This window comes from Hyla sarda, chromosome 2 (assembly GCF_029499605.1).
Source record: "Hyla sarda isolate aHylSar1 chromosome 2, aHylSar1.hap1, whole genome shotgun sequence".
NCBI classification, from domain to species: Eukaryota; Metazoa; Chordata; class Amphibia; order Anura; family Hylidae; genus Hyla; species Hyla sarda.
In genome coordinates, this window is record NC_079190.1 from 259,312,139 (window position 1) to 259,340,096 (window position 27,958).

General features: G+C 39.8%; 1 protein-coding gene across 4 annotated transcripts in view; it reads right to left on the minus strand.

The window, feature by feature from the left end:
- IFNLR1 (interferon lambda receptor 1) overlaps positions 1-27,958 on the minus strand; it is a 62,092-nt gene that overhangs the window by 9,865 nt on the left and 24,269 nt on the right. For all 4 annotated transcript variants that reach the window (XM_056557036.1, XM_056557035.1, XM_056557037.1 and 1 more), the window contains 3 exons: positions 15,125-15,263; positions 7,539-7,711; positions 1,725-1,879 (listed from right to left, as the gene is read on the minus strand). In XM_056557036.1, coding sequence (XP_056413011.1) covers positions 1,725-1,879; positions 7,539-7,711; positions 15,125-15,263 — 467 coding nt within the window. The remainder of the gene's footprint in view (positions 1-1,724; positions 1,880-7,538; positions 7,712-15,124; positions 15,264-27,958) is intronic.

The window sequence follows — 27,958 nt, forward strand, 5'->3', positions numbered from 1 at the left end:
CCTTAATAAAAGTTTGAATCACCCCCCTTTTCCCATAAAAAAAAAACTGTGTAAATAAAAATAAAGATATGTGGTATCGCCGCATGTGGAAATGTCCAAATTATAAAAATATATCATTAATTTAACTGCACGGTCAATGGCCTACGTGCAAAAAAATTCCAAAGTTCAAAATAGTGTATTTTTGGTCACTTTTTATATAATGAAAAAATTAATAAAAAGCGATCAAAAAGTCCGATCAATACAAAAATGGTACAGATAAAAACTTCAGAACACAGCGCAAAAAATAAGCCCTTATACCGGCCCGTACAAATTTTGAACATATACATTTTTCTGCATGTAGTTATGATTTTATTCAGAAGTGCGACAAAATCAAACCTATATACTAGGGTATCATTTTAACCGTATGGACCTACAGAATAAAGATAAGGTGTCAATTTTACAAAAAAATTTACTGCATAGAAACGGAAGCCACCAAAAGTTACAAAAAAATTAATTTTTTTTCCGTTTTGCAGTGGATTTTTTGGTAAAATGACTAATGTCACTGCAAAGTAGTTGGTGACGCAAAAAATAAGCCATAAAAAGGAATTTTATGTGCAAAATTGAAAGGGTTATGATTTTTAGAAGGTGATGAGGAAAAAATTAAAATGCAAAAATGGGAAAACCCTGCCTCCTTAAGGGGTTAAAATGACTAAGAAGCGGTGCTTATTATGCACAGAATTTTCCTCAGGTATAAGGGCAGACATTGAGAGCATAATTAAACCCTTAAGAACCACAGGTTTTTTCATTTTTGCACTTTAATTTTTTCCTTCTCACCTTCTAAAAATTATAATGCTTTAAATTTTTTCACCTACAGACCGATATGAGGGCTTGTTTTTTGCAATACCAATTTTACTTTGTAACTACGTCAATAATTTCACCACAAAATCTACGGTGAAACCAAAAATAAAATATTTGTGGGGCGAAAAAAATAATAAAAAGAAACGCCATTGTGAAACTTTTGGGGGCTTCCGATTCTACGCAGAGCACTTTTCGGTAAAAATGACACTATCTTTATTCTGTAGGTCCATAAAATTAAAATGATACCCAATTTATATAGGTTTGATTTTGTTTTACTTCTGTTGAAAAAATTATAACTTTTTGCACCAAAATTAGTATGTTTAAAAATTTCCTCTTCTGACACCTATAACTTTTTTATTTTTCCCTATACAGGGCTATATGAGGGCTCATTTTTTGGCATTGTGATCTGAAGTTTTTATTGGTACCATTTTTGTCTTGATTGGACTTTTTGATCGCTTTTTAAACATTTTTTTTTAGGGTATACAAAGTGACTAAGAATATGCAATTTTGGATTTTGGTATTTTTATATCTATACGCCATTGACCATGTGGTCTAATTAATGTTATATTTTTATAGTTCTGACATTTACGCATGCGACGATACTGCATATGTTTATTTTTATTAATCTCTGATGACACCAGAATAAACACGTTTCCATTAAAAATAATGGTAAAGAATTGCTTATTGTGCACAGGCCTTTACTGGTAAGGATCCTACTTGTGTAAGAACTATTCTATATGGTTTTTCTATTTTCTGTTGACTAAACCTGGAGTGCGTCCTATAGTCAGATGAGTCGTATGCTATCAAAAATATGGGTATGTTTTTATCCAATTACAATGTGGCGAATTGTCATGTTATCATTTTTGTATTCAATGTACTGTTTTTACCTCTTCTGGGTTGTCTCTTCTGCGGATTTCCACATAGTACTTCACCATCATAGTGTAGAATATTGGTGGTATGCAGTTTGGCATCTGTGTAGAGCTGTCAATTGTTATAGCATCCTTTCCTTTAGTTACAGTTAAATATGGAGGGTCTGGATCCACTGCAGGGGTAAAAATTATATTATAGGCCATGATATCAGTAGGTAACACATCACATATTATTAAATATAACATGTACAAATGCCAAGATACTTCAAGAAAGGAATCAAATACCAAAAGCCATATTAGTGTTACCTTAATGTGATCGCCTGAAGCTTTAAGTTAGAATGCCATGCATAAGGGGCCTTCCATTTCCCAGGCCTCCTCCCTCAATGAATTTTTGTGCCTAAGGTGACCATCTTGCATTCCCCTAATGCTCAACCTGCTTGGGGACAGAATGAATTGTGTAGAGGAGGAGAAGAAGCAATAAGGGACTGCATTAATAGAAAGGTCCTAAGACTCCTTTCACACTTTAAATTCATCCATTTTAAAGACCCGTTATAATGTTCCATCATGAAAACCCTTAAAATTGGCCATTAACCCCTTAAGGACCAAGGACGTACCGGTACGTCCTGAGTCCTTTCCCTTTCTATAACGCGGGGCCACGACGTGGCCCCGTGTCATAGCTGGTCGGGCCCGGCCTCTAACAACGGTCGTGACCCATGACTAATAGCGCGCGGCATTAATCGTGGTGCCGCGCGCTATTAACCCTTTAGACGCGGCGTTCAAAGTTGAACGCTGCGTCTAAAGTGAAAGTGAAACCATGCCGGTTAGCTCAGGGAGTTGTTCGGGATCGCCGCAGCAAAACACCGGCATCCCAAACAGCTGTTAGACACGAGGAGGGTCTCCTACCTTGCCTCCTGATGTCCGATCACCGAATAACTGCTCAGTGCCTGAGATCCAGGCATGAGCAGTCAAGCGGCAGAATCATCGATCACTGGTTTCTTATGAGAAAGAATTGAACAATGTAAAAGATCAGTGTGTGCAGTGTTATACCCTATGGGAGCTATAACATTGCAAAAAAAAAATAAAAATAAAAGTGAATAATGGGTCATTTAACCCCTTTCCTATTAAAAGTTTGAATCACCCCCCTTTTCCCATTTAAAAAAAAAAAAACAGTGGAAATAAAAATAAACATATGTGGTATCGCCGCGTGCAGAAATGTCCGAATTATAAAAATATATTGTTAATTAAAACGCACGGTCAATGGCGTACACGCAAAAAAATTCCAAAGTCCAAAATAGTGTATTTTTGGTCACTTTTTATTTAATGAAAAAATGAATAAAAAGTGATCAACAAGTCCGATCAATACAAAAAGGGTACCAATAAACACTTCAAATCACGGCGCAAAAAAAGAGCCCTCATACCGACCCATACGCGGTAAAATGAAAAAGTTAGAGGGGTCAGAAGATGACAATTTTAAACGTATAAATTTTCCTGCATGACGTTATGATTTTTTTCAGAAGTATGACAAAATCAAACCTAAAAAAGTAGGGTATCATTTTAATCGTATGGACCTAAAAAATAAAGAAAATGTGTCATTTTTACCGAAAAATGTACGGCGTAGAAACAGAAGCCCCCAAAATAACAAAATGTTTAGTTTTTTTTTCAATTTTGTCCCACAATGATTTTTTTTTCCGTTTCGCCGTAGATTTTTGAGTAAAATGACTGATGTCATTACAAAGTAGAATTGGTGGCGCAAAAAATAAGCCATCATATGGATTTTTAGGTGCAAAATTGAAAGGGTTATGATTTTTTGTTTCAAATACATTTTTATTGAATTTTCAAGAAATACAAAGAACTAATAAAAATGACATATAACCAAAACAAAAAACATGTCTGCATATAAACAATAAATCTCAGACAATCTGTGACATGTTATAGAATTTTAACAAATGTGTCAAAATTAAGGCTTCAAACGTAAACTGTACCTATTTTGTTACTATCAAAAAGTCACGTATAGATTTGTGAAGCTCAGAAAGTCTCTGCATATACTACATACTAAATATATATAATGTAGTGGGTGTTAACATCTTAAATATATTGAGCATAATTCAGTTGGGTGGGGATAGAAAACGTGAACAATAAATTATAAGTAACAGTATGATTTTTTAAAGGTAAGGAGGAAAAAACGAAAGTGCAAATACGGAAAAACCCCTGGTCCTTAACCCCTTAAGGACCGGGGTTTTTTCCGTTTTTGCATTTTCGTTTTTTGCTCCTTGCCTTTAAAAAATCATAACTCTTTCAATTTTGCACCTAAAAATCCATATGATGGCTTATTTTTTGCACCACCAATTCTACTTTGTAATGACGTCAGTCATTGTGCCCAAAAATCTACGGTGAAACGGGAAAAAAAATCATTGTGAGACAAAATTGAAAAAAAAAACGCCATTTTGTAACTTTTGGGGGCTTCCGTTTCTACGTAGTACATTTTTCGGTAAAAATGACACCTTACCTTTATTCTGTAGGTCCATATGATTAAAATGATACCCTACTTATACAGGTTTGAATTTGTCGCACTTCTGGAAAAAATCATAACTTCATGCAGAAAAATTTATACGTTTAAAATTGTCATCTTCTGACCCCTATAACTTTTTTATTTTTCCGTGTATGGGGCGGTATGAGGGCTCATTTTTTGCGCCGTGATCTGAAGTTTTTAACGGTACCATTTTTGCATTGATAGGACTTATTGATCGCTTTTTATTAATTTTTTCATGATATAAAAAGTGACCAAAAATGCACTATTTTGGACTTTGGAATTTTTTTGCGCGCACGCCATTGACCGTGCGGTTTAATTAACGATATATTTTTATAATTCGGACATTTCCGCACGCGGCGATACCATTTATGTTTATTTTTATTTTTATTTACACTGTGTTTTTTCTTTTATGGGAAAAGGGGGGTGATTCAAACTTTTAATAGGGAAGGGGTTAAATGATGTTTATTCACTTTTTTTTTGCACTTTTTTTTTGCAGTGTTATAGGTCCCATAGGGACCTATCACACTGCACACACTGATCTTTTACATTGATCACTGGTTTCTCATAAGAAACCAGTGATCGATGATTCTGCCGCATGACTGCTCATGCCTGGATCTCAGGCACTGAGCTGTCATTCGGCGATCGGACAGCGAGGAGGCAGGTAGGGGCCCTCCCGCTGTCCTGTCAGCTGTTCGGGATGCCGCGATTTCACCGCGGCTATCCCGAACAGCTCACTGAGCTAGCCGGCATGCTTTCGGTTTCACTTTAGACGCGGCGTTCAACTTTGAACGCCGCGTCTAAAGGGTTAATAGCGCGCGGCACAGCGATCAATGCCGCGCGCTATTAGCCACGGGTCCCGGCCGTTGTTAGAGGCCGGGCCCGAACCGCTATGACGCGGGGCCACGCCGTGGCCCCGCGTTATAGATCGGGAGTGGACACATGACGTTCCAGTACGTCATGTGTCCTTAAGGGGTTAAGGGGTTAAACGGCTGTTACAAAATCCCATTATAGTCTATGGGATTTTTACATTATCCGTTTTAACCCGTCATAGCCCGTTATTAATAAAGGACATTATTTTGTAGTTATAATAACGGACGTTATTTTGGTATTTTGCATGCACTATTCTTTCTCCTGTCACAAAATAACATCTGTTACTAATAATGGGCTATGTCGGGTAAAACAGATAATGTAAAAATCCCATGGACTATAATGGGATTTTGTAACAGCCGTTTACCGATTTTGAGGGTTTTCATAAGGGAACATTACAACAGGTTTTTAAAACGGATGCATTTATAGTGTAAAAGGGGCCTTAGGCTGGACAGCTATTTTACAGAGTGGGAAGGAGATAGACATGACATTATTTTGCAAAGATTGTTGATAATGGTAAAAAGAACAAAATCGGAGGGAAGATCTGGAAAAGGAAGAAGTTTGGAGCAGGAAAGGAAAGTCTGCAAAGTAAATTGGTAGTGGAAGTGATAGGAAGAGTCAGGAGGTTGACAATAAGACAATGAGAAACTGAAGATAACTAATGGGGAGATTTATCAAAACCTGTGCAGAGCAACCAATCAGGTTGCTTCTATCATTTTTAAAGAAGACTGGGTACCTTCCCACGAATGAATGTACGGTATGTATATGTCCTGCTGATCTCCTGTTCTCCCGCAGAAAATCAGTGTTCTTAGGTGTTTTCAACATCTTAACACCCACTTGGGGATTGGGGAGTCAGTTACTTCATTAAACTAGAGCATAACAAAGCCAAACGATAAATAATGTATATGCACTGCTCAAAAAAATAAAGGGAACACTTAAACAACACAATGTATCTCCAAGTCAATGACACTTCTGTGAAATCACACTGTCCACTCAGGAAGTAATACTGATTGACAATCAATTTCACATGCTGTTGTGCAAATGGAACAGACAACAGGTGGAAATTATAGGCAATTAGCAAGACACCCCCAATAAAAGAGTGGTTCTGCAGGTGGTGACCACAGACCACTTCTCAGTTCCTATGCTTCCTGGCTGATGTTTCGGTCACTTTGAATGCTGGCAGTGCTTTCACTCTAGTGGTAGCATGAGATGGAGTCTACAACCGACACAAGTGGCTCAGGTAGTGCAGTTCATCCAGGATGGCACATCAATGCGAGCTGTGGCAAGAAGGTTTGCTGTGTCTGTCAGTGTCCAGAGCATGAAGGTGCTACCAGGACACAGGCCAGTACATCAAGAGAGGTGGAGGGGGCCGTAGGAGGGCAACAACCCAGCAGCAGGACCACTACCTCCGCCTTTGTGCAACGAGGAGCAGGAGAAGCACTGCCAGGGCTCTGCAAAATGACCTCCAGCAGGCCACAAATGTGCATGTGTCCACTCAAACGGTCAGAAAAAGATTCCATGAGGGTGGTATGAGGGCCCAACATCCACAGGTGGGGCTTGTGCTTACAGCCCAACACCATGCAGGACATTTGGCATTTGCCAGAGAACACCAAGATTGTAAATTTGCCACTGGTGCCCTGTGCTCTTCCCAGATGAAAGCAAGTTCACACTGAGCACATGTGACAGACGTGACAGAATGAAGACGCCGTGGAGAATGTTCTGCTGCCTTTGGGGGGCCGCACAGCCCTCCATGTGCTTGCCAGAGGTAGCCTGACTGCCATTAGGTACCGAGATGAGAATCTCAGACCCCTTGTGAGACCATATGCTGGTGCAGTTGGCCCTGGGTTCCTCCTAATGCAAGACAATGCTAGACCTCATGTGGCTGGAGTGTGTCAGCAGTTCCCACAAGAGGAAGGGATTGATGCTATGGATTGGCCCGCCCGTTCCCCGGACCTGAATCCGATTGAGCACATCTGGGACATCATGTCTTGCTCCATCCACCAATGCCACGCTGCACCACAGACTGTCCAGGTGTGGGAGGAGATTCCTCAGACCATCTGCCACCTCATCAGGAGCATGCCCAGACGTTGTAGAGAGGTCATACGGGCACGTGGAGGCCACACACACTACTGAATCTCATTTTGACTTATTTTAAGGACATTACATTAAAGTTGGATCATCCTGTAGTGTGGTTTTCCACTTTGATTTTGAGTGTGACTCCATATCCAGACCTCTATGGGTTCATAAATTTGATTTCCATTTATAATTTTTGTGTGATTTTGTTGTCAGCACATTCATCTATGTAAAGACGAAAGTATTTCATACGATTAGTTAATTCATTCAGATCTAGGATGTGCTATCTTAGTGTTACCTTTATTTTTTTGAGCAGTGTATATTTATTCATATTACAGGATAGATAATCACATAACACATACCTGTAAACATGTAGGTTATATTTGGGATTTCAACCCATGTGGAAGAAGAGTTGGGTAAAGGAGAAACAGTTTGCACCCTTATGCTCTGGTTGTGGTACAGAAATTTGGTGAGGACACAGGTAAAGTTGCACTCTGTTATGGAGATATTTTCACATGCAGGGACAGAAGCCCACCTTCAAAATGAAACAAGTTGATGTTTAGACAGTTTTTTTTTCTTTTAATTAAAGTCAACAATGCATTTGTTTTAAAAAAAATAATAATTAATTAAATTATTGAGCAAATTTATATAAAACAAAATGTAGAGAATATTTACATCGTTTGGCAATTTTTGCATTATTTTCGCATTTAGGGTAGGGTCACACGTAGCGTATGTGCAGTGTATTACATGCTGTACAAAATTGGGAAATACACTGTGTATTCTTATGAAGAGACCTTGGAGTGCCTCTTTAAAGGAGTTTTCCTTTTACCAAAAAAAATGGCTTCCCCACCATCTCCAGCTAGTTTGTGGCTACTGAAAATGATCAGGAAGCCGAAACCAGTCGACAAATTGGTGAACTTTCTGGGAAACATGACCTGTGAATCCAAACACGGAATCCAAACCTTGTTGGATAAGTGTCATACTCTTAGTGCCTTGTTTTGTATGTCTTCACCTTTATCTATTGTTTTGTACTGTTTAACATGTTATTTCTGCATTTGTTTGATTGAAAGGTAAATGAGCTTGACTAGGAGTGAAATAATAACACCACCTAGTGGACATTAATATTATTACATTCACTGCATCTCCTGATTATTTTAACCATTTGCATTTGTTGTTTGAGTTATTTTAATGGTAATAATAAAATTCAGTTTTAGAGGCGGTCTTTTTCCCCAAAGGGGGTATCCCCCCCCAAAGGGTATTGCATAACATTTGTTTGATTCAGTCATGCATGACCGACCAGGCTGCAGACCATCCTGCTCAGAAACTATTCCATCAGGGACAGTCTGGACGTTGAGAAAGAAGATGAGTAACATCCCTTTCCTTCCCCCTCTTCCTTGTGTGTTTTGTCTCTCAATAAAGCTTTGAGTCTGTGATCTTCCCTCCAAACTCCCTTCTTTCACAACCCCCATGCCCTATCACTGTTTGTAATCAGTGGCGTCTCCAGCATTCATATTTAGGGGGGGGCACATGGGGGGCCAGTGACAAAAGTGGAGGGGCAATTTTAAAACGTGTGTGTGTATATATATATATATATATATATATATATATATATATCATAAATAAATACATATATATATATATATATATATACACACACACACATACACTGCAGAACATGTTTAATTAAAACATTTTACTTTTTTTTATTTAAAATCTTCATACATTCTTGTTGTGCAATGATTTTTTTTTTCCGTTTTTGCCGTAGATTTTTGGGTAAAATGACTGATGTCACTACAAAGTAGAACTGGTGGTGCAAAAAATAAGCCATAATATGGATTTTTAGGTTCAAAATTGAAAGGGTTATGATTTTAAAAGGTGAGGAAAAAACTAAAGTGCAAAAACGGAAAAACGCTATGTCCTTAAGGCGTTAAAACTTTTGGACACTACCATCAACTTTGATAGCGGCATCTAAAGGGTTAATGTTGGACATCAGCCTGATTGGTGATGTCTGGCATTAGCCGAGGGTTTTAGCTAATGATTTATACAACACAGTGGGAGCAGGCACTGTGCTTACACATACGCCTTGTGTCCTTAGGGCTCATTTACACGGATGGATCCCCAGCATATTTTACACTGCGGATCCCCCGACAATGGACCCTACAATGCTGCCTCCATCTGTGCCTGCTCATAACGGCAATCCTCCACTACAAGCAGACACGCTTTGATGTGTATACTCGCACACATCGCGGCTGCTCTCGGCCTAAGCGTGTCTGCTCGTAGTGGAGGATTGCCGTTATGAGCAGGCACAGATGGAGGCAGCACTGTAGGGTCCATTGTCGGGGGATCCGCATCGTAAAATACGCTGTGGATCCACCCCTGAATGAGCCCTTAGGGTAGGTTCACACGTACAGCATCTGCTGTATATTTTCTGCAGCTGATTTTACTACCTATTGAAGCTAATGGGTTGCAAAATCAGCTGCACAAAATATGCAGCAAAAATATGCAGCTGATCCTGTACATGTGAATGTACCCTTAAGGGGTTAATGATAAACTAGCAGTGTGTTCACATGTTGTCCTTCCAGAGGTGTCACTTTCCCTCCTCCAGTGTCCACAGGTCACCAACAGGTCTCATTACCAGAACAATTTATGGAAAAATCGTGGCAAAAATTGCACGGTTTTACACAATTTACGAAAAATCGCGGTAAAACCGCACAGTTTTGCAGTTGATAATGTGACCTGTGGACACTGAAAGAGGGAAAGTGACCCCACGGGGCTGCTACTATACACATGACCCAGCCCCAGGATATACTGCTGATCAGGGGGGAGAGAGGGAGGACACGGGACATCCCTCACCTCACATGAAGCTGCTCTGTGTTCTGGAGGCCTGTCAGCTCTCGGCCTCCGTCCTCTCCTGTGCTTGGGGCGGAGCCATCATCAGGTACCTTCATCCCTGCCCAGCCTGTCTCTGCTAATGATACGCAGACCAGGAGCAGCGCAGGGATATCCCCAGCAGCTGCAGCGGGCTCTTTACCGAGCCGGTCAGTCCGCCCCTGGCCCAGATACTAGTATCGGAACATCCCTATTTATTTTAAATTTAGGGGGCACAAGGGGGGGGGCACAGCCTTATCCATGACCCCCTCTGCCCCCCCCCCCCTAGCGACGCCACTGTTTGGAATGCTTTATTGTTTGACATAGTTTTGTAATGTGTGCAAGAATGTTAGTGTAGCATGTGGTACGATGTATAGTGTAGTGATGCCTGTGCTTATGTTCTACTGTCTTGCTATGTATGGTAATTGTATTCATTTATTGTTTGTTATTTGCTAGCCTGTGTTGCATCACAGTACATTGTATGCACTATAATCTTATTTTCTATATAATTTGAGATATGCTTTAAGAATTTTTTATTTTATTTAATTTAAAACAAAAAAAACTAAAACAAAACTAAAAAATAAAACCTGCATTGTTTAATCCTTTAGAGAAACAAGGTAATTTTAGTGCTCCTACTGCTATTCTTGAAGCCCTGAGAGTCTCCTCCTCCATGTACATCGACATTTTTCAGGACTGTTTGTCAGTAGAAATCACACAGGTTCTTAAATTTTCTTAGTTTTTTTGCCAATCACAGCAGAGCTTCTACTCTTTACTACTATGCAAATCGATAGAGGGAGACTTATTAAAACCTGTGCAAAAAGAAAAGTTGACCAGTTGCACATAGCGACCAATCAGATTGCTTCTTTTTTTCAGAGTCCTTTTTGAAAATGAAGGAAGCTATATACACTGCTCAAAAAAATAAAGGGAACACGAAGATAACACATCCTAGATCTGAATGAATGAACTAATCGTATGAAATACTTTTGTCTTTACATAGCTGAATGTGCTGACAACAAAATCACACAAACATTATCAATGGAAATCAAATTTATCAACCCATGGAGGTCTGGCTATGGAGTTACACTCAAAATCAAAGTGTAAAACCACACTACAGGCTGATCCAACTTTCATGTAATGTCCTTAAAACAAGTCAAAATGAGGCTCAGTAGTGTGTGTGGCCTCCACGTACCCATATGACCTCTCTACAATTCCTGGGCATGCTCCTGATGAGGTGGCGGATAGTCTCCTGAGGGATGTCCTCCCAGACCTGGAATAAAGCATCCGCCAGGTCTGGATGGAGTGAGACATGATGTCCTAGTTGTGCTCAGGTCTGGATTCAGGATTCAGATCTGGAGAACGGGCGGGCCAGTCCATGGCATGGCAGGAGGAACCCAGGGCTAACTGCACCAGCATATGGTCTCACAAGGGGTCTGAGGATCTCATCTTGGTACCTAATGGCAGTCAGGCTACCTCTGGCAAGCACACGGAGGGCTGTGCGGCCCCCAAAGAAATGCCACCTCACACCATTACTGACCCACCACCAAACCAGTCATGCTGGAGGATGTTGCAGGCAGCAGAACATTATCCACGGCGTCACGTCTGTCAAATGTGCTCAGTGTGAACCTGCTTTCATCTGTGAAGAGCACAGGGCGCCAGTGGCGAATTTGCCAATCTTGGTGTTCTCTGGCAAATGGCAAACGTCCTGCATGGTGTTGGGCTGTAAGCACAACTCCCACCTGTGGATGTCAGGCCCTCGTACCACCATCATGGAATCTGTTTCTGACCATTTGAGTGGACACATGCACATTTGTGGCCTGCTGGAGGTCATTTTGCAGGGCTCTGGCAGTGCTCCTCCTGCTCCTCCTTGCACAAAGGCAGAGGTAGTGGTTCTGCTGCTGGGTTGTTGCCCTCCTACAGCCTTCTCCACGTCTCCTGGTGTACTGCCTTGTCTCCTGGTAGCGCCTCCATACTCTGGACACTGCACTGACAGACACAGCAAACCTTCTTGCCACAGCTCACATTGATGTGCCATCCTGGATGAGCTGCATACCTGAGCCACTTGTATGGGTTATAGACTCTGTCTCATGCTACCACTAGAGTGAAAGCATCGCCAGCATTCAAAAGTGACAAAAACATCAGCCAGGAAGCAAAGGAACTGAGAAGTGGTCTGTGTAACAACCTGCAGAAACACTCCTTTATTGGGGGTGTCTTGCTAATTGCCTATAATTTCTACCTGTTGTCTGTTCCATTTGCACAACAGCATGTGAAATTGATTGTCAATCAGTGTTGCTTCCTGAGTGGACAATGTGATTTCACAGAAGTGTGATTGACTTGGAGTTACATTGTGTTGTTTAAGTGTTCCCTTAATTTTTTTTGAGCAGTGTATTTGGTTGCTTTGGGCAACTTTCCCTCTGTACAGTTTTTGATAAATGTCCCCCAGAGTGTAAGTGAAAGTGCCCTGAATTAAACAGGCTGGCGCTGTGCTGTGGAATGATTCACAGTACACTACCACAGATGGTACGTGGAGGAAAAGGAGGTTAAAGGGCCAATTCACACAGTAGAATTTCCGCACATCCGCACCAATTCCGCTTTAGCAAACATTTGGGTGGTTTCTGGCTTGTGCAGATTTTGTGCAGAATTGGTGCAAAAATCTGTGCGGAATCCACATGCAGAAATTCAAAAGTGTGAATGGGAGTTCGAAATCCCATAGAAGTCTATTTGGCTTTAATTTGAGGTGGAATCCGCATGCGGAAATTCTGCGAATAGACCCTTACTAATCCACTGGCTTGTTGCTTGAGCAGAAATAAATGAAACAACAAGAGCACTTCCCATACTCCTTTCCCCTCCTTTTTTATTTTTATTTACCTGAAGATGTGATTCCTGTTCTTTATTTATTAATCTATACATTTGTTTTCTTTATGTGTATTTATGTTTTTCTTTGTTTTGGAAAATGTTAAAACTTTAGAAAAAATAAAGTTATTAAAAAAAAAAAAAAAATTCTGTTATAAACACAGTGACAACATCTGTGCAAGACTGGGCATAAAAACCAGCCCTGGAATGAATTGCATGCCAGCCCACAGTATGCGTAGGCTGCTACCTGAGGTCAAAGGGTGCTGCTGCCATATAGATGACAGAAGCCTGGTAAATCAAATATCTGGATTCCGCTACACAGGTTCTAAGCACTATAGCCCATGAGAGAAGCCTGACATTTGATTTGCCTAAACTCTGGGTAAAAAGGCACAGCATCAACCCTCAACATGATGGAATAAAAGCCAGACCTTTGACAGGCTTCCCGCTCAGGCTGTAGTGCGTAGACCCTGCATTGGATTTGCCAGGCTTTTGTCATGTATGTTAGGGATGCATGCAAGGTGCAGCCCGCACATCTTTTACAGAAGCCTGGCAAATCCAATGCTCATACTGATTGGCTGCAGGTAGGGGTGTGCCGGCCTGCAACAATTTTACAGGCTTGGAGCCAGAGGTGTAACTAAAATTCCATGAGCCTCAGGATGAATTTTAGATCTGCACCCCCCCCCCCCCCATATTAGTCTGTCTTTAACTTCCATCACGACCATTATGCTCCTCTGCCGAATGATCTGAAAAAAAAATATTAGTTTTGTGTCTTTTCTAGCACGCATCTCATCTGTATACAATCTCATCATCTATAGTCCCCCAATAACTACCTTGGTGCTCCATACGATAAAAACAGGAAGTTACGTAGGTCCCCTATTGAGAATGTCTCCCCCAGCAGTTAGGTGTGGGAGCTCCCCAGATTAGCAAAACAGTCCACCCCCTTATATGTAAAATAGTCTCACCCCAGTAGGTAAACAGCCCCAGATAAACTAAACAGTCCCCTAAACACCAGGTAGGAAGCAGGTAGTCCCTAGATTAGCATCCCCCCCCCCCCCAAGGTAGGTTGGAAGTCCTCAGATTAATCTCCTCATCCCCCAGTAGGCATGTAGTCCAATGATCTGACCCCCCCAGTATGCATGTAGTCCCAGGATTAGACCCCCCAGTAGGCAGGTAGTCCTGGTACCTGCTAGAATAATAAAAAAAAAGAAATAACTACTTTCTCTCTGCACAAAACAGCAGCCTACTGATTCCTCCTTCATCTGCTCTGGTGCATGTGGCACTGACGAGTGATGTCATGGTCTGTGCCACGGTAGGGGTCACAATCTGCTCCCAGCCTGAAGATGTCTGCGGCCTACCTCATCTTAGTGGCACTTGCTGGCCTAGGGATCCGGGACTAGTAAGCAGTTTTTAAAGTAGGGGTTTGGATGGCTGCCCAAACTTCCCAATTTATAATCCATGCAGGAGACAGGTCAGTCCGGCACTGGCCAACATATTCTGCAGCACTGTTCTGAGCTTGCCGTCATTCAAATTAATCAGAGAAGGGAGACACCTAGTGACCAAGACATTATAGCTTTATATCTGGGATGAGAAATGATTTTTGTCAAATGAAGCAATTTAAAAAATATGTTAGGAGTCATATAGGCTATCACACAAAGGGAAGTTGTTTGAAACAACAGTGAACATTTAAGTGTATTACCACATGAACTTCTTGGTGGCAGCTACTTTGATTTATGAAAACTCCATAGCGTAAAACCGACTGGGTAGGTATTGGTAGAAGGATTCTTTTTAAAGTCTCTTACCCCAGGTGGTTGTGTGGACACACACACAACAATGAACAGCGTATGAGGATTGTTAGAGCCCGGTCTGCAGCCTCCCAACCAAGTAGATAGAGACAAATGGACTTCAAAGGTGCGGTGGGTCTTTTGCGGCGCTGACTCGTGACAGGCACATCAGGTGAGTATAAAAGGTTTATTAAAATGCAACGCGTTTCACCGCACATGCGGCTTCATCAGGCATGATGAAGCCACGCATGTGCGGTGAAACGCGTTGCATTTTAATAAACCTTTTATACTAACCTGATATGCCTGTTCCGAGTCAGCACCGCAAAAGACCCACCGCAACTTTGAAGTCCATTTGACTCTATCACTTTAATTTAGGAAGCATGTTACTTTATCCTCTGCAGATCAACAGATAAAGAAAGGACTATGCAGATAATGTTGCATATACTTGCCCAGTTGGATCAGTGACATCTATGGTATGCTGTACTTTGTAGGTTACTAATAAAGAATTTTTTGATGCTGGAAGCCATGTGAGGAAGAGACTGAAGTTCCTGGATTCTACTTTCACATTTGAAGGTTCATGGAGTTGTTCTAAAGGCAAAAAGCAAAACAAAAATGTAGTAGAAAAATAATATAAACATCAGTTAATACAGTTTTTTATGTCATTTTTTTTAATTAATATTCACTTTATCTTGAAGCAAACATGTTTTATCCAAAGACACCTTCAGCAAAGAAGAAGGGGGTTCACCGGTCAAATAAACACAAGCAGGGTGCTATATGATGCATCCCATGTAAACTATACACAAAGAAAAAAAACACCATAATGATGCACACCCAATGTAAACCAAGTAGAATACACAAAAAATATCAAGTTAATTAAAACAACTAGATATTGGGACATTACATTTAAAAATACTTAAAATGCTCCTAAACACTGCAACAGTAGGGCGACATAATATGTATACCCACAGGGATCTTCTATATAATAGCAATAGCACAATACTAAAATAACTGAGAGAGAATGCCCCAAATGTTGTATATTGCTTGTCATTGCCTTCAATACAGGTGAAATCAAGTGAAAAACATTAAAGGGGTACTCCACTGGAAATTATAATTTTTTTAAATCAATTGGTGCCAGAAAGTTAAACATATTTCTATTTAAAAAGTCTTAACCCTTTCAGTACTTATCAGCTGATGTATGTTCCAGAGGAAGCTCTTTTTTTTTTGAATTTCCTTTCTGTCTGTCCAAAGTGCTCTCTGCTGACACCTCTGCCCATTTTAGGAACTGTCCAGAGCAGGAGCAAATCCCCATAGCAAACCTATCCTGCTCTGGACAGTTCCTGACATGGACAGAGGTGTCAGCAGAGAGCACTGTGGTCGGACAGAAAGGAAATTCAAAAAGAAAAGAACTTCCTGTGGAGCATATAGCAGCTGATAAGTACTGGAAGGATTACGATTTTAAAATAGAAGTAATTTACAAATCTGTTTAACTTTCTGGCACAAATTGATTAAAAAAAATGTTTTCCAGGGGAGTACCCCCTTAAAGGAAGTGTTTAGCAGCAATCTCACTCCTATCACCCTCAGATCTTAGCATGAACAGGCTATCTGAGTTATAGGAACATGTCAAAAGACATTGGTTGGGGTCTCAGTGCTGCATTTCCTATGATCAGTAGAACTAGTGAGGAGAAACATGTGGTTATGAGTAGAGATGAGCGAACTTACAGTAAATTCGATTCGTCACGAACTTCTCGGCTCGGCAGTTGATGACTTATCCTGCATAAATTAGTTCAGCTTTCAGGTACTCCCGTGGGCTGGAAAAGGTGGATACATTCCACCGGAGCACTTGAAGGCTGAACTAATTTACGCAGGATAAGTCATCAACTGCCGAGCTGAGAAGTTCGTGACTAATCGAATTTACTGTAAGTTCGCTCATCTCAAGTTATGAGCTTAGCTCCTTGGCTTTCAATGATCTTCACCTGGCTCCACTAGATGGCCACATTATAAGTCTATTGGGCCTTAGGAAGGAAATGGCTATGAGCTTGGGAGTGAAGCCCATAACTGCGCACTTTCCCCCCCTTGTACTACTTATTGTGGGGTTGCACCATTGAGACCTTGAATGATCAAAACTTTGGACATCATTGTATCTTTAAGCCTTCCTGTTTATCATTCTCATAAAATTAAAAGGGGTGGAAAACATTTTTTTTTTTTTTAAATCAACTGGTGCCGGAAAGTTAAACAGATTTGTAAATTACTTCTGTTAAAAATTCTTAATCCTTCCAGTACTTATTAGCGGCTGTATACTAAAGAGGAAATTATTTTCTTATTGGATTTCCTTTCTGTCATGACCACATTGCTCTCTACTGACAGCTCTGTCCATGTCAGGAACTGTCCAGAGCAGGATAGGTTTGCTATGGGGATTTTCTCCTGCTCTGGAAAGTTCCTAAAATGGACAGAGGACAGCAGAGATCTCTGTGGTCAGACAGAAAAGAAATGCCAAAATAAAAGAATTTCCTCTGTAGTATACAGCTGCTAAGAAGTACTGGAAGGATTATGATTTTTCAATGGAAGTAATTTACAAATCTAGAAAGGAAATAATAATTGCAAAAAAGTAGCATTACTACCAACCTCCTTTCACAGGGCCCTTGTGAGGAGGTGTTAAAACATATACAGAATAATATAAAACAGTAAAATCTTTTTATATTTATTTTTATTTATATTTATTTAGATTTTTATTTTTATTTTATCTTTATTTTATTTTCATATTTATTTTTATTATTTTTACGCATGTTGCATATTTTTATTACTCTCTATTCATTTTTCAATTTTCACATTTATCTTTATTTGTATTTACTCTATATACCGTACATAATTTTTATTTTATTTTTTCCTATTATACAATCTGGTTTATATTTGTTACAATATCTGTGCTGGTATTATGTTTATTTATGATGTCTATACATTGCTTCTAAATGTATATTTTGCAAGTCTCTGTTCCATTCCGCTATTTGTAACAGACCAAAAAAAAAATACACCTGCTACAATCAGACAGGTACTATATATAAAGGACTTTGAGCTTCACTTATAATACATCTCTACTGAGGAAAGGGTCGAGATTAAAGTACCCTGAAACGCGTTTAGAGGAGATAAAGATTACCATATGATTAACGCAATCCAATAACCGCATAAATTATATAATAATCACCTTAATTTGAACTGTACATGGATATTGACTGCAATTCATTTCATATGAGAAGCGATCTATGCCGGTATATTAAATGTCGAATTAGCGGATTATAACAATACATAGAGGTTTATTAAGATTTTACTGTTTTCTATTATTCTGTATATGTTTTAACACCTCCTCACAAGGGCCCTGTGAAAGGAGGTTGTTATTAATGTTACCTTTTTGCAATTATTTTACAAATAAATGTTTTCATCATGAAAGTGAAGCACAGTTCTTTTATATATATTTGGTTATCATCATGTACCATTTTATGGTATTAGTCTAGAGGCTTATGGTACCCTCTTTTTTCCTTTCTATAGTTATTAAATTGGTACTTGTTTGGGTGTAAGTACCTCCCATATAGCCTCGACTAATTTATTTTTGAGCTGCACATCACTAAAACTTCTTTTTTTATATAAAATTTACAAATCTGTTTAACTTTTTGCCATCAGTTGATCTGAAAAAAAAAACCTATATATATATATATATTTTTTTTTTTTTCTTCCACCTGAGCACTCCTTTAAAAAAAAAGGGGGAAAAAATCAACATAATACTAATGCAAACATTAACTGACTTGACATTCTCTTTTAACTGTGTTTGTAAAAGGTAACTGATCACTATAGCTACACACCACATAATCAAACACACATGCCAGAGCAGGTACATCTAAGGTCATTATGATCCACCATCTGATCTTGTGCAATCAGTCTCTTATTGTGTTACTGTGTTGTTGCTGCATTGTCTGTTCTACTACTGCTAGGGTGTGGCACATAATAATCATCCACTGAACAATAACAATTATAATTGTATAAGTAATATAAAAATCATAAAAAATAATTCCAAAGAATATTCCATATAAAAGGAAAGGTTGAAACAGGGCTAAACACTACTTACTCCTAGTACTGTGTACTTCCATTCATGTGCACAAAGATCATGTATACAATCTTCTAGATGGTAACACGTTTCAAGGTCAACTTCAACATAACTTTGCTTAAACCCCAGCCTCTTCTAAATTTTTATGTATTTTAAGTTACAATAAGGCTAAGTTTCCACTTGTTTTTTTTTCTGGCAGTTTTTGGAATACTGCCACTGCAGTTTTTGAGCCAAAGTCAGAAGTGGATCCATAAGGAATGGGAAATATAAAGGAAGGACTTACACTTATCCTCCCTTACTGATCCACTTCTGACTTTGGCTCAAAAACTGCAGTATCAGTATTCCAAAAACTGCCAGAGAAAAAACCAAATGGAAACTTAGCCTTATTGTAACTTAAAATACATAAAAATTTAGAAGAGGCTGGGGTTTAAGCAAAGAGCATTTATTTGTAACAACCAATGTAACGTTTCGGTGGACGAGCACCTTTCTAAGGCTAGGATTCCACTTTTTTTTTTTTTTTTTTTTTTTAAACGCCAACACTGCCGCATGGCGTTTTTTTGGGCCAAAAAACGCTGCGGCCAGATGTTAGCAAATTTCTTATTCCACTTGGCGTTTTTTCACTTTGGCATTTTTTTTAATCCTTTTGCCATTTTTTCACTTTTTTGGCATTTTTTTCAGCTCCTTTGCGTTTTCTAAAAAAAACGCTGTCTGTAGCTCAAACTGGCGTTTTTAGTCAAAATCGTGGCATTTTGCTCCAATAGAAGTCTATGGGAGTGAGAAAACGCCAAGAAAAACGATATGTGGGGTTTAACTTTGGCGTTTTTGCGGGCGGTTTTTAATCTTTTTTGGACTTTTAGCGATCCAAAAAAGTGATGGAGATACCGGTTTTGAATAAAATTTCGTAGGGTACCATTAAAAAATTAATTAAAAAAAGATACAGTAGTGAAGGAAAAAATATTATCTAACAAAATTAATATTTTTTTATCAAAAAAAAAAATGTCTAACTTTCTAAACAGGGATCAAGTTATGTGTGCGGGGAAATAAAAATGTAGCCGACAATTCTAAAAATGTATTGTGTGTGTGTTTTTCACTTTTTTTTCTTTATTTTTTAATTTTTTTCAGTTAGTACTACTACTCCCAGCATGGAACACACTGTTCCATGATGGGAGTAGTAGTACCTGTACTAATAGACAGATCGCCCGCTGCGATCTTTCTGTATAATATATAGATGCGGCGGCCACTCTTCTATGGTCCCCTGCCCTGACGTATATATATACACCTGTTCATATTTCCCACAGAGCTGTGATTGGCCAGATGGTTCCAGCCAATCACAGCTCTCTGAGAAATGAGAAATAGGAATGTGTGTATATATACGGCCATGCAGGGGACCATAGGAGAGTGGACGCTGTATCTATACATTATACAGGTGGATCACAGCGGGTGTCAGGAGGAGTGATATCCGCCGTGATCTTTCCATAACTGCAGGTAATACTACTCCCATCATGGAGCACACTCTGCCTCATGCTGGGAGCTGTAGTATCTGCATTAATAGACAGATCGAAGTCAGATCGAAGGTGTCAGAAGTTACACTTGCTGTGATCTGTCTATTAATGCAGGTACTACAGCTCCCAGCATGGAGTAGAGTGTTCTCCATGTTGGGAATAGTAGTACCTGCAGACATCACAGTGGATGTCACTACTGACACCCGCTGTGATCGTCCTGTCTATAGCAGAGATGGAGCGGCTGTATACAGTGCTCGCATCCCTGCTCTGCACTATACTTTGGGCCGGCCACTCATTCATTCATATTTCTCTCAGAGCTGTGATTGGCTGCAACCCTCCGGCCAATCACAGCTCTGGGTGGGAAATATGAATGACATCACTTGCCGGAGTATAGTGCAGAGATGTGAGCGCTGTACACAGCGGCATCTGTGCTATATAATGGACGATCGCATCGGGTGTCAGGACTGAGACCCGGGGCGATCTGTCTATTACTACAGGTACTACTACTCCAAGCATGGAACAGTGTGTTCCATGCTGGGAGTAGTAGTACTACCTAAAACATTTCAAAAATAGAGAAAAAAAAGTGAAACACACACTTTATTAAAAAATAATAAAAAGTTTGTTATAAAATTATTATACATTTCATTTAATAAAAATTTTTCCATCACTGCAGCATCCTTTTTTTTTTTTTGGTACCCAACAAATTTTGGGTACCAAACAAAATACCAAAAAACGCAGAAAAAACGCCAGACGCAGGACATTGCACTGGGGTTTTTTTCTGGCGTTTTTTTCTGGCGTTTTTTTTAATCCCAAAAAACGCAGAACAAAAAACCAAGTGGAATCCTAGCCTAAAAGTGAATCTCTAACTTTTATGATCATGTAGGTCCTGAAACTTTTTCTAAGAGCCCATGCGCACTATGAATATTCAAAGAGGAATACTGAACTCAATAGTAACATAAGTGTGTAATGTGCTCCTAAACTCCCTCTAGTAATGGCTTCAGGTACCCGGTAAGGTATACACAAGACCGATTATTTGATGCATTTTACAACTATTAATCATTTATCAAACAGAAGGACCTTTTTAAATAATATGCATTTTCTGATGATACATTCCCTATAAATCCCCATTTACCTTTGGTATCAACCTCCTACAGTTGACTTTACACTCCTATTTTATCCCAAGTACTTGAGTGCTGCCATTGTGGAGCGGAAATCGGCTTATTATCATAAATCAATGAGAAATTCTGGTGGTAAAGAGGTAGTCATCCAGTTAAAAAAAACTGAATTTTAGAAAATAAAGATTGTACTCTATGGGGGAGATTTATCAAAATCTGTGCAGAGGAAGAGTGGTGCAGTTGCCCATAGCAACCAATCAGATTGCTTCTTTCATTTTCCACAGGCCTCTTTAGAGGCCTGTGGAAAATGAAAGGAGCAATCTGATTGGTTGCTATGGGCAACTGCACCACTCTTCCTCTGCACAGGTTTTGATAAATCTCCCCCTATCTGTGTAATGACCGAGAACTCTAGTCTGGGTGCAATCTCCACTACACCCGGGCAAAATTAGAAGAAATATAAAAACAGGGTGACTGGTTCTCAAGATCTGTCATATGACTGTGTATATAGATGTGGCTTAGTAAATGGTGAATAAATATAGAATTGTAAAATAAAGTTGGGAAGTACTGTATCAGAAACCTACGACCTGGATGCAATCACTGCTAAAAAGGCATATAGGTTAATAAAAATAAGTGAAAGTAAAACACTAAATATCTATGTGTGGTTGAATTGTGTAGAGATGATAGGAAATAGGAGAAAGGAGAGCTCAGACTATAAGGTAGATTGGAAAAGGAAAGAAGAGATAAAAAAAAAAAAAGTCAAAAAGGAGATCCCCAAATGTGCACTTAAAAAAGCATTGTACAATGCTCTTGTAGCGTTATAACAATAAAATACACTTTATTTATAATGAAGATTAACATTCATTAAACAAATGCAAATCAGGGAGAGTGCTGGGTAGTGTTGCTCGCGAATATTCGCAATTCGAATATTATTCGCGAATATCGCATATTCGCGAATTCGCGAATTTCGCGAATATAGCGCTATATATTCGTAATTACGAATATTCGTTTTTTGTTTTTTTTTTTTTTTTTTTTTCTTCACAGTACACATCACAGTGATCACCCCTCTCTGCTTCCAGCTTGTGTGGTGTAAAGAAGGCTGTAATACTACTGTGTGAGACTGCCATGCAAAAATTCGCATATGCGAAAATTAGCATATGCTAATTTTCGCATATACGAATTTTCGCAAATGTAAATTTTGTATATGCTAATTTTCACATGTTAATTTTCGCATACGCGAATGTTCGCATATGCGAAAATAAAACGGAAATATAACGAATATGCGAATATTCGCGAATATATGACGAATATTCGTCCATATATTCGCGAATATTCGCGAATTCGAATATGGCCTATGCCGCTCAACACTAGTGCTGGGCCCTTCGCTATGAATCTCCTAGATAAGAGTAGTCACACATATCATAAATGCAATAATACAATCAGTAGTTAAAGGGGCATTCCAGGCAAAAACTTTTTTTTATATATCAACTGGCTCCGGAAAGTTAAACAGGCTTGTAAATTACTTCTATTAAAAAATCTTAATCCGGGGGGTTTGGCGATGCCTGACCCTCTCTCATATTACCTGGCTGCAGTCCTCTCCCGCGTACTAGATTGCTTTCACCATTATACAGACAAACAATGGGTACAATTTGAGGGTACTATATTGAATCAAAACCCCAAATTCTTACTTTGGCTCCCGCCATACATCTCTTCCACTAAAGATGTGGCCAGTCTCCCGGCTGTCCTTAACTCAATCATTCGCACTCGCAATACATATCTTAGTCATCTTTCGCTCTTCTCCCCAGACGGCCCCCTTACCCCATTGTTTGACAACCCGGCTTTTCCCCCGGCCTTATCCACGAGCCCCTTCCTCACCTTCCAAAGGGGAGATGGCACTTGTTTTTCCAAATTAATATCTCAGACATCGTTGAAAAGCCTACCTGATCTCTTACAGGAGACCGAGGTGACTACCCACTTACTCTTTCAATACGCACAACTCAGTCACTTTTACCTGTCTAACAAAAGGAAGCTATCACTTCATCGTCCACTCACCAACTTTGAAAACCTCTGTGTTTCCTCGCATAAAATCAACCATAAAATCAGTGTCCTTTACTCTCTCCTCATACATGAAATTACAACCGATCCGCTCCCATTCCGGTTAGGCTGGGAAAAAGAAATAGGACATCGGTTCGCGGAGGAGGACTGGACCAGGGCTCTGAATCGGTGCCACCACACCTCCATCTCTTGTAAAGCACAAGAAATCAACTATAAAGTTCTAACGAAATGGTACAGAGTGCCAGCCTTACTCGCCAAATTCTATCCCGATTTTCCAGATACGTGCTGGAGATGTGGAGGTGTAGGTGGCACTATGCTTCATGTTTGGCTGACCTGCCCCCACTTATCTACATACTGGACTCAAGTTATAGATATAATACATCGTATCACATTGACCCAGCTCCCCCCCCCGCCAGAAGTCATCCTACTCACCATCCTTCCTGCTCACATTCCCAAGCACACGGCCAAACTAATATCGTTTCTGTTGCTTGCGGCCAGAACGGTAATTCCAAGACTTTGGAAATCACAACTTCCCCCATCCATTACCTCTTGGCTCCAAGAATCCTCCCATCTACACAGGATGGAAGAATTGCTAGCCGACTCCAAAAATCAGATAGACAAATACAACACCGTCTGGCACCCTTGGACACATTTTACATCCTCTAGGGACTATACGTCCATGCATCTTTCACTCGGAAACATATGTCCCCCAAGCCCTACAGCACGCCCGGTTTCCGGTGCTCCCTCTACCTAAACAGCCCATTTTTCACAAATAGCCACCATGCCTCATTGCTTTGCCTCATTGCTTTGCCATGTTGTTCTGAAGCCCTCCTGACCCGCTGGGTAAGTCTAACAACCTCTTTCTTACGAACCTAGTAGTCTTCCTCGTTCCCATTCCCTTCTGTCCCTTTGGAACCCCTTCCTGTCTCTTCTTCCTCCTTCTTTCTGTCCTCATCTCCTCTTCTTCCCATATGTTGCTTACACCAACCACATTGTTGTTGATTGTACCTACCCTGATCACATAGAAGCTTGTACCATGTACCTTGAGTTGACTAGTTGATGTTTGAATTGTCATGTCTTTAACTATTCACTTTAATGTATTCAACATCCTGTCTTGTTACTGAATACCTGAATTTATATAGTGATGGTACGCATCATATGTGTGTACCCTATCGACAACCGCGTTTCCTACGATGCCTGTTTATTGATGGTGTTTTTGTAATTTACTTGAACTTTGTACTTTTAATAAAAAATCTTAATCCTTCCAATAGTTATTAGCTTCTGAAGTCTTCTGTCTAACTGCTCAATGATGATGTCACGTCCCGGGAGCTGTGCATGATGGGAGAATATCCCTTGCATGATGGGAAAATATCCCCATAGAAACTGGACAGCTCCCGGGACGTGAGTCATCAGAAAGCAGTTAGACAGAAAACTGCAACTCAACTTCAGAAGCTAATAACTATTGGAAGGATTAAGATTTTTTAATAGAAGTAATTTACAAATCTGTTTAAGTAACGGCACTGCGGCCGTTGCAAAGCAGTCTCGGGTGTAACTGAAGGTAAAGATAGTTATAGGTACTTTGTACCTCTCACCCGTACTCCTGTGTAGTCTTGCTGTTGTCCGCTCCAGCTGCAGTCGGAGTCTCCGCTCGGACTGTATTCTTGCCAGAGCAGTTGGCGGTGAATGAATCCTGATGTCTGTGAAATGGTGAAAAGTGCGCCCTCGTGGGGGGGGGGGGGGGGGGGGCGCACAATGAAGATGATGTTGTGCAATAAATACGGCTATAGATACGTAGCCTGGTTGCAGTAGTGCTTCATATACTGACTGATGGCATAGTCGTTGGCTGTATAACAGACCAAACTCGTTTCGGACCCTATAGGTCCTTCCTCAGTAGTCTTACTGTGATAAGAACTATAGCTGGACTTTATATAGTCTCCAAGGTACAAGGGAAAAAAGGGGTGGGAGAATTTTACTACCAAGTGATTGTTGCATTCATATAGTGACCCACAGTCATGTGTGATATTTATTATTTTAACTACTGATTGTATTATTGTATATATGATACATGTGACTACTCTTATCTAGGAGAGTCATAGCACTAGGGCCAAGCACTCTCCCTGATTTGCATTTGTTTAATCTTCAGTATAAATAAAGTGTATTTTATTGTTATAACGCTACAAGAGCATTGTCCAATCTACAAGAGCATTGTCCAATCTACAAGAGCATTGTCCAATCTACAAGAGCATTGTCCAATCTACAAGAGCATTGTCCAATCTACAAGAGCATTGTCCAATCTACAGGAGCATTGTCCAATCTACAGGAGCATTGTCCAATCTACAGGAGCATTGTCCAATCTACAAGAGCATTGTCCAATCTACAAGAACATTGTCCAATCTACAAGAGCATTGTCCAATCTACAAGAGCATTGTCCAATCTACAAGAGCATTGTCCAATCTACAAGAGCATTGTCCAATCTACAAGAGCATTGTCCAATCTACAGGAGCATTGTCCAATCTACAGGAGCATTGTCCAATCTACAAGAGCATTGTCCAATCTACAAGAGCATTGTCCAATCTACAGGAGCATTGTCCAATCTACAGGAGCATTGTCCAATCTACAGGAGCATTGTCCAATCTACAAGAGCATAGTCCAATCTACAACAACATTGTCCAATCTACAAGAGCATTGTCCAATCTACAAGAGCATTGTCCAATCTACAAGAGCATTGTCCAATCTACAAGAGCATTGTCCAATCCTTTTTTAAGTGCACATTTGGGGATCACCTACTTGTCTTTTTCCTAGTATTTCCTTCTCTCTCTCTTCTATCAAGTGCTTTTATTCACCTTTTATTTTATTTTCTCCCCACTTTTTTTTATCTCTTCTTTTCTTTTCCAATCTACCTTATAGTCTGAGCTCTCCTTTCTCCTATTCCCTATCACCGCTACACAATTCATCCACACATAGATATTTATAGTTTTACTTTCACTTACACTTATTGACCGATTTATCAACCGATTTACCAGAGTTTTTTCGCATGAAATTGTTGCAAAAAATTCGCCATTGCGCCATTGTCTTTTTTCGTGCGACAATCTGCCACGAGAGCGAGAAAAGCATTTTTTTTTTCAAATCGACGTACATAAGCGTTTTTACAATTTTGACTTGCCTTAGTTGGAAATTTATCAACCGCGACATTCGCAAAAAAGTTGCTAAGGTTTTAAAAACCTACTAAATATACTCCATCTGAACCTTGGCTTAAATAACAGAAACCGACTATTGTTTTCACTTAGGTGAGAAAAAAAACCCCGTTTTTGCCTCTTATCTGGGAAAAATTTATTAACGCCGTGTAACAATACAGTAAATTTGGCACACGTAAGCAGAATGAACAAACTAAAAAATTGCATACCTAAGCAAACTTTCATAAATGCCCCTCATTATTGTTGACCTATATCCCTTTTTAGTGGTGATTGCTTCCAGGTCGTAGGTCTCTGATACAGTACTTCCCTACTTTATTTTACAGTTCTATATTTATTCACCATTTACTAAGCCACATCTATATACACAGTCACATGACAGACCTTGAGAACCAGTCACCCTGTTAGTACAGTTAAAAAACACTCTGAACACATTCCTCAGAGCCGGTCAGATATAGTGCCTACATTTCCAGTGCCTGCTCAAAACTCGCTCTTCCAGAATTTTACAGTTTACACAACACTAAAGAGAACACAACACAGTTCCATGAGTACAGTGACTGATTTTTTTTTTAATAAACCACAATAAACCATTATACAACAGTAAGTAAACACTATCAACAATAACATCTATATCTTACATTGACTATATATATATATATATATATATATATATATATATATATATATGAATATATAGTATACCGTGGTCCCTCAAGTTACAATATGAATTGGTTCCAGGACGACCATTGTATGTTGAAACCATTGTATGTTGAGACCAGAACTCTATGGAAACCTGGTAATTGGCCCTGAAGCCACCAAAATGTCATCCAAAAATAGGAAAAAGTGATAAATAAGTAGATAACTAATATAGATAAAGCAAATCCTTACATATAAAAGTAAGAAAGATCTGCTGGGAGCTGTAAATCACTGTCTGTTTCAGTGTTTCCCAACCAGGGTGCCTCCAGCTGTTGCAAAACTACAACTCCCAGCATGCCCGGAGTTTTGCAACAGCTGGAGGCACCTTCTTTGGGAAACACTGGTCTATGTAGAGGACAAAAGCTTCTTCAGGGTCTTGTACAGAACACGCAATGTCCTAAAAAAAAGTAACATGGAGCCGCCCTTACCTGATGTCTAAAGGAGAAGGTAACCCTGGCACAGGTAAAGAGTACAGAACATGTAATATGTCCCTGTACTGTATGGGGCGCTACCAGACACCAGTCAGTGCATACACTTCAGTAATACAGGGGTTTTACAATTGGTCAGTTCTTCCAGCCATGGACACGGTTCACAGATCTGGACTGTCTGTAGCATTGTATGTTGAGTCTGGTTT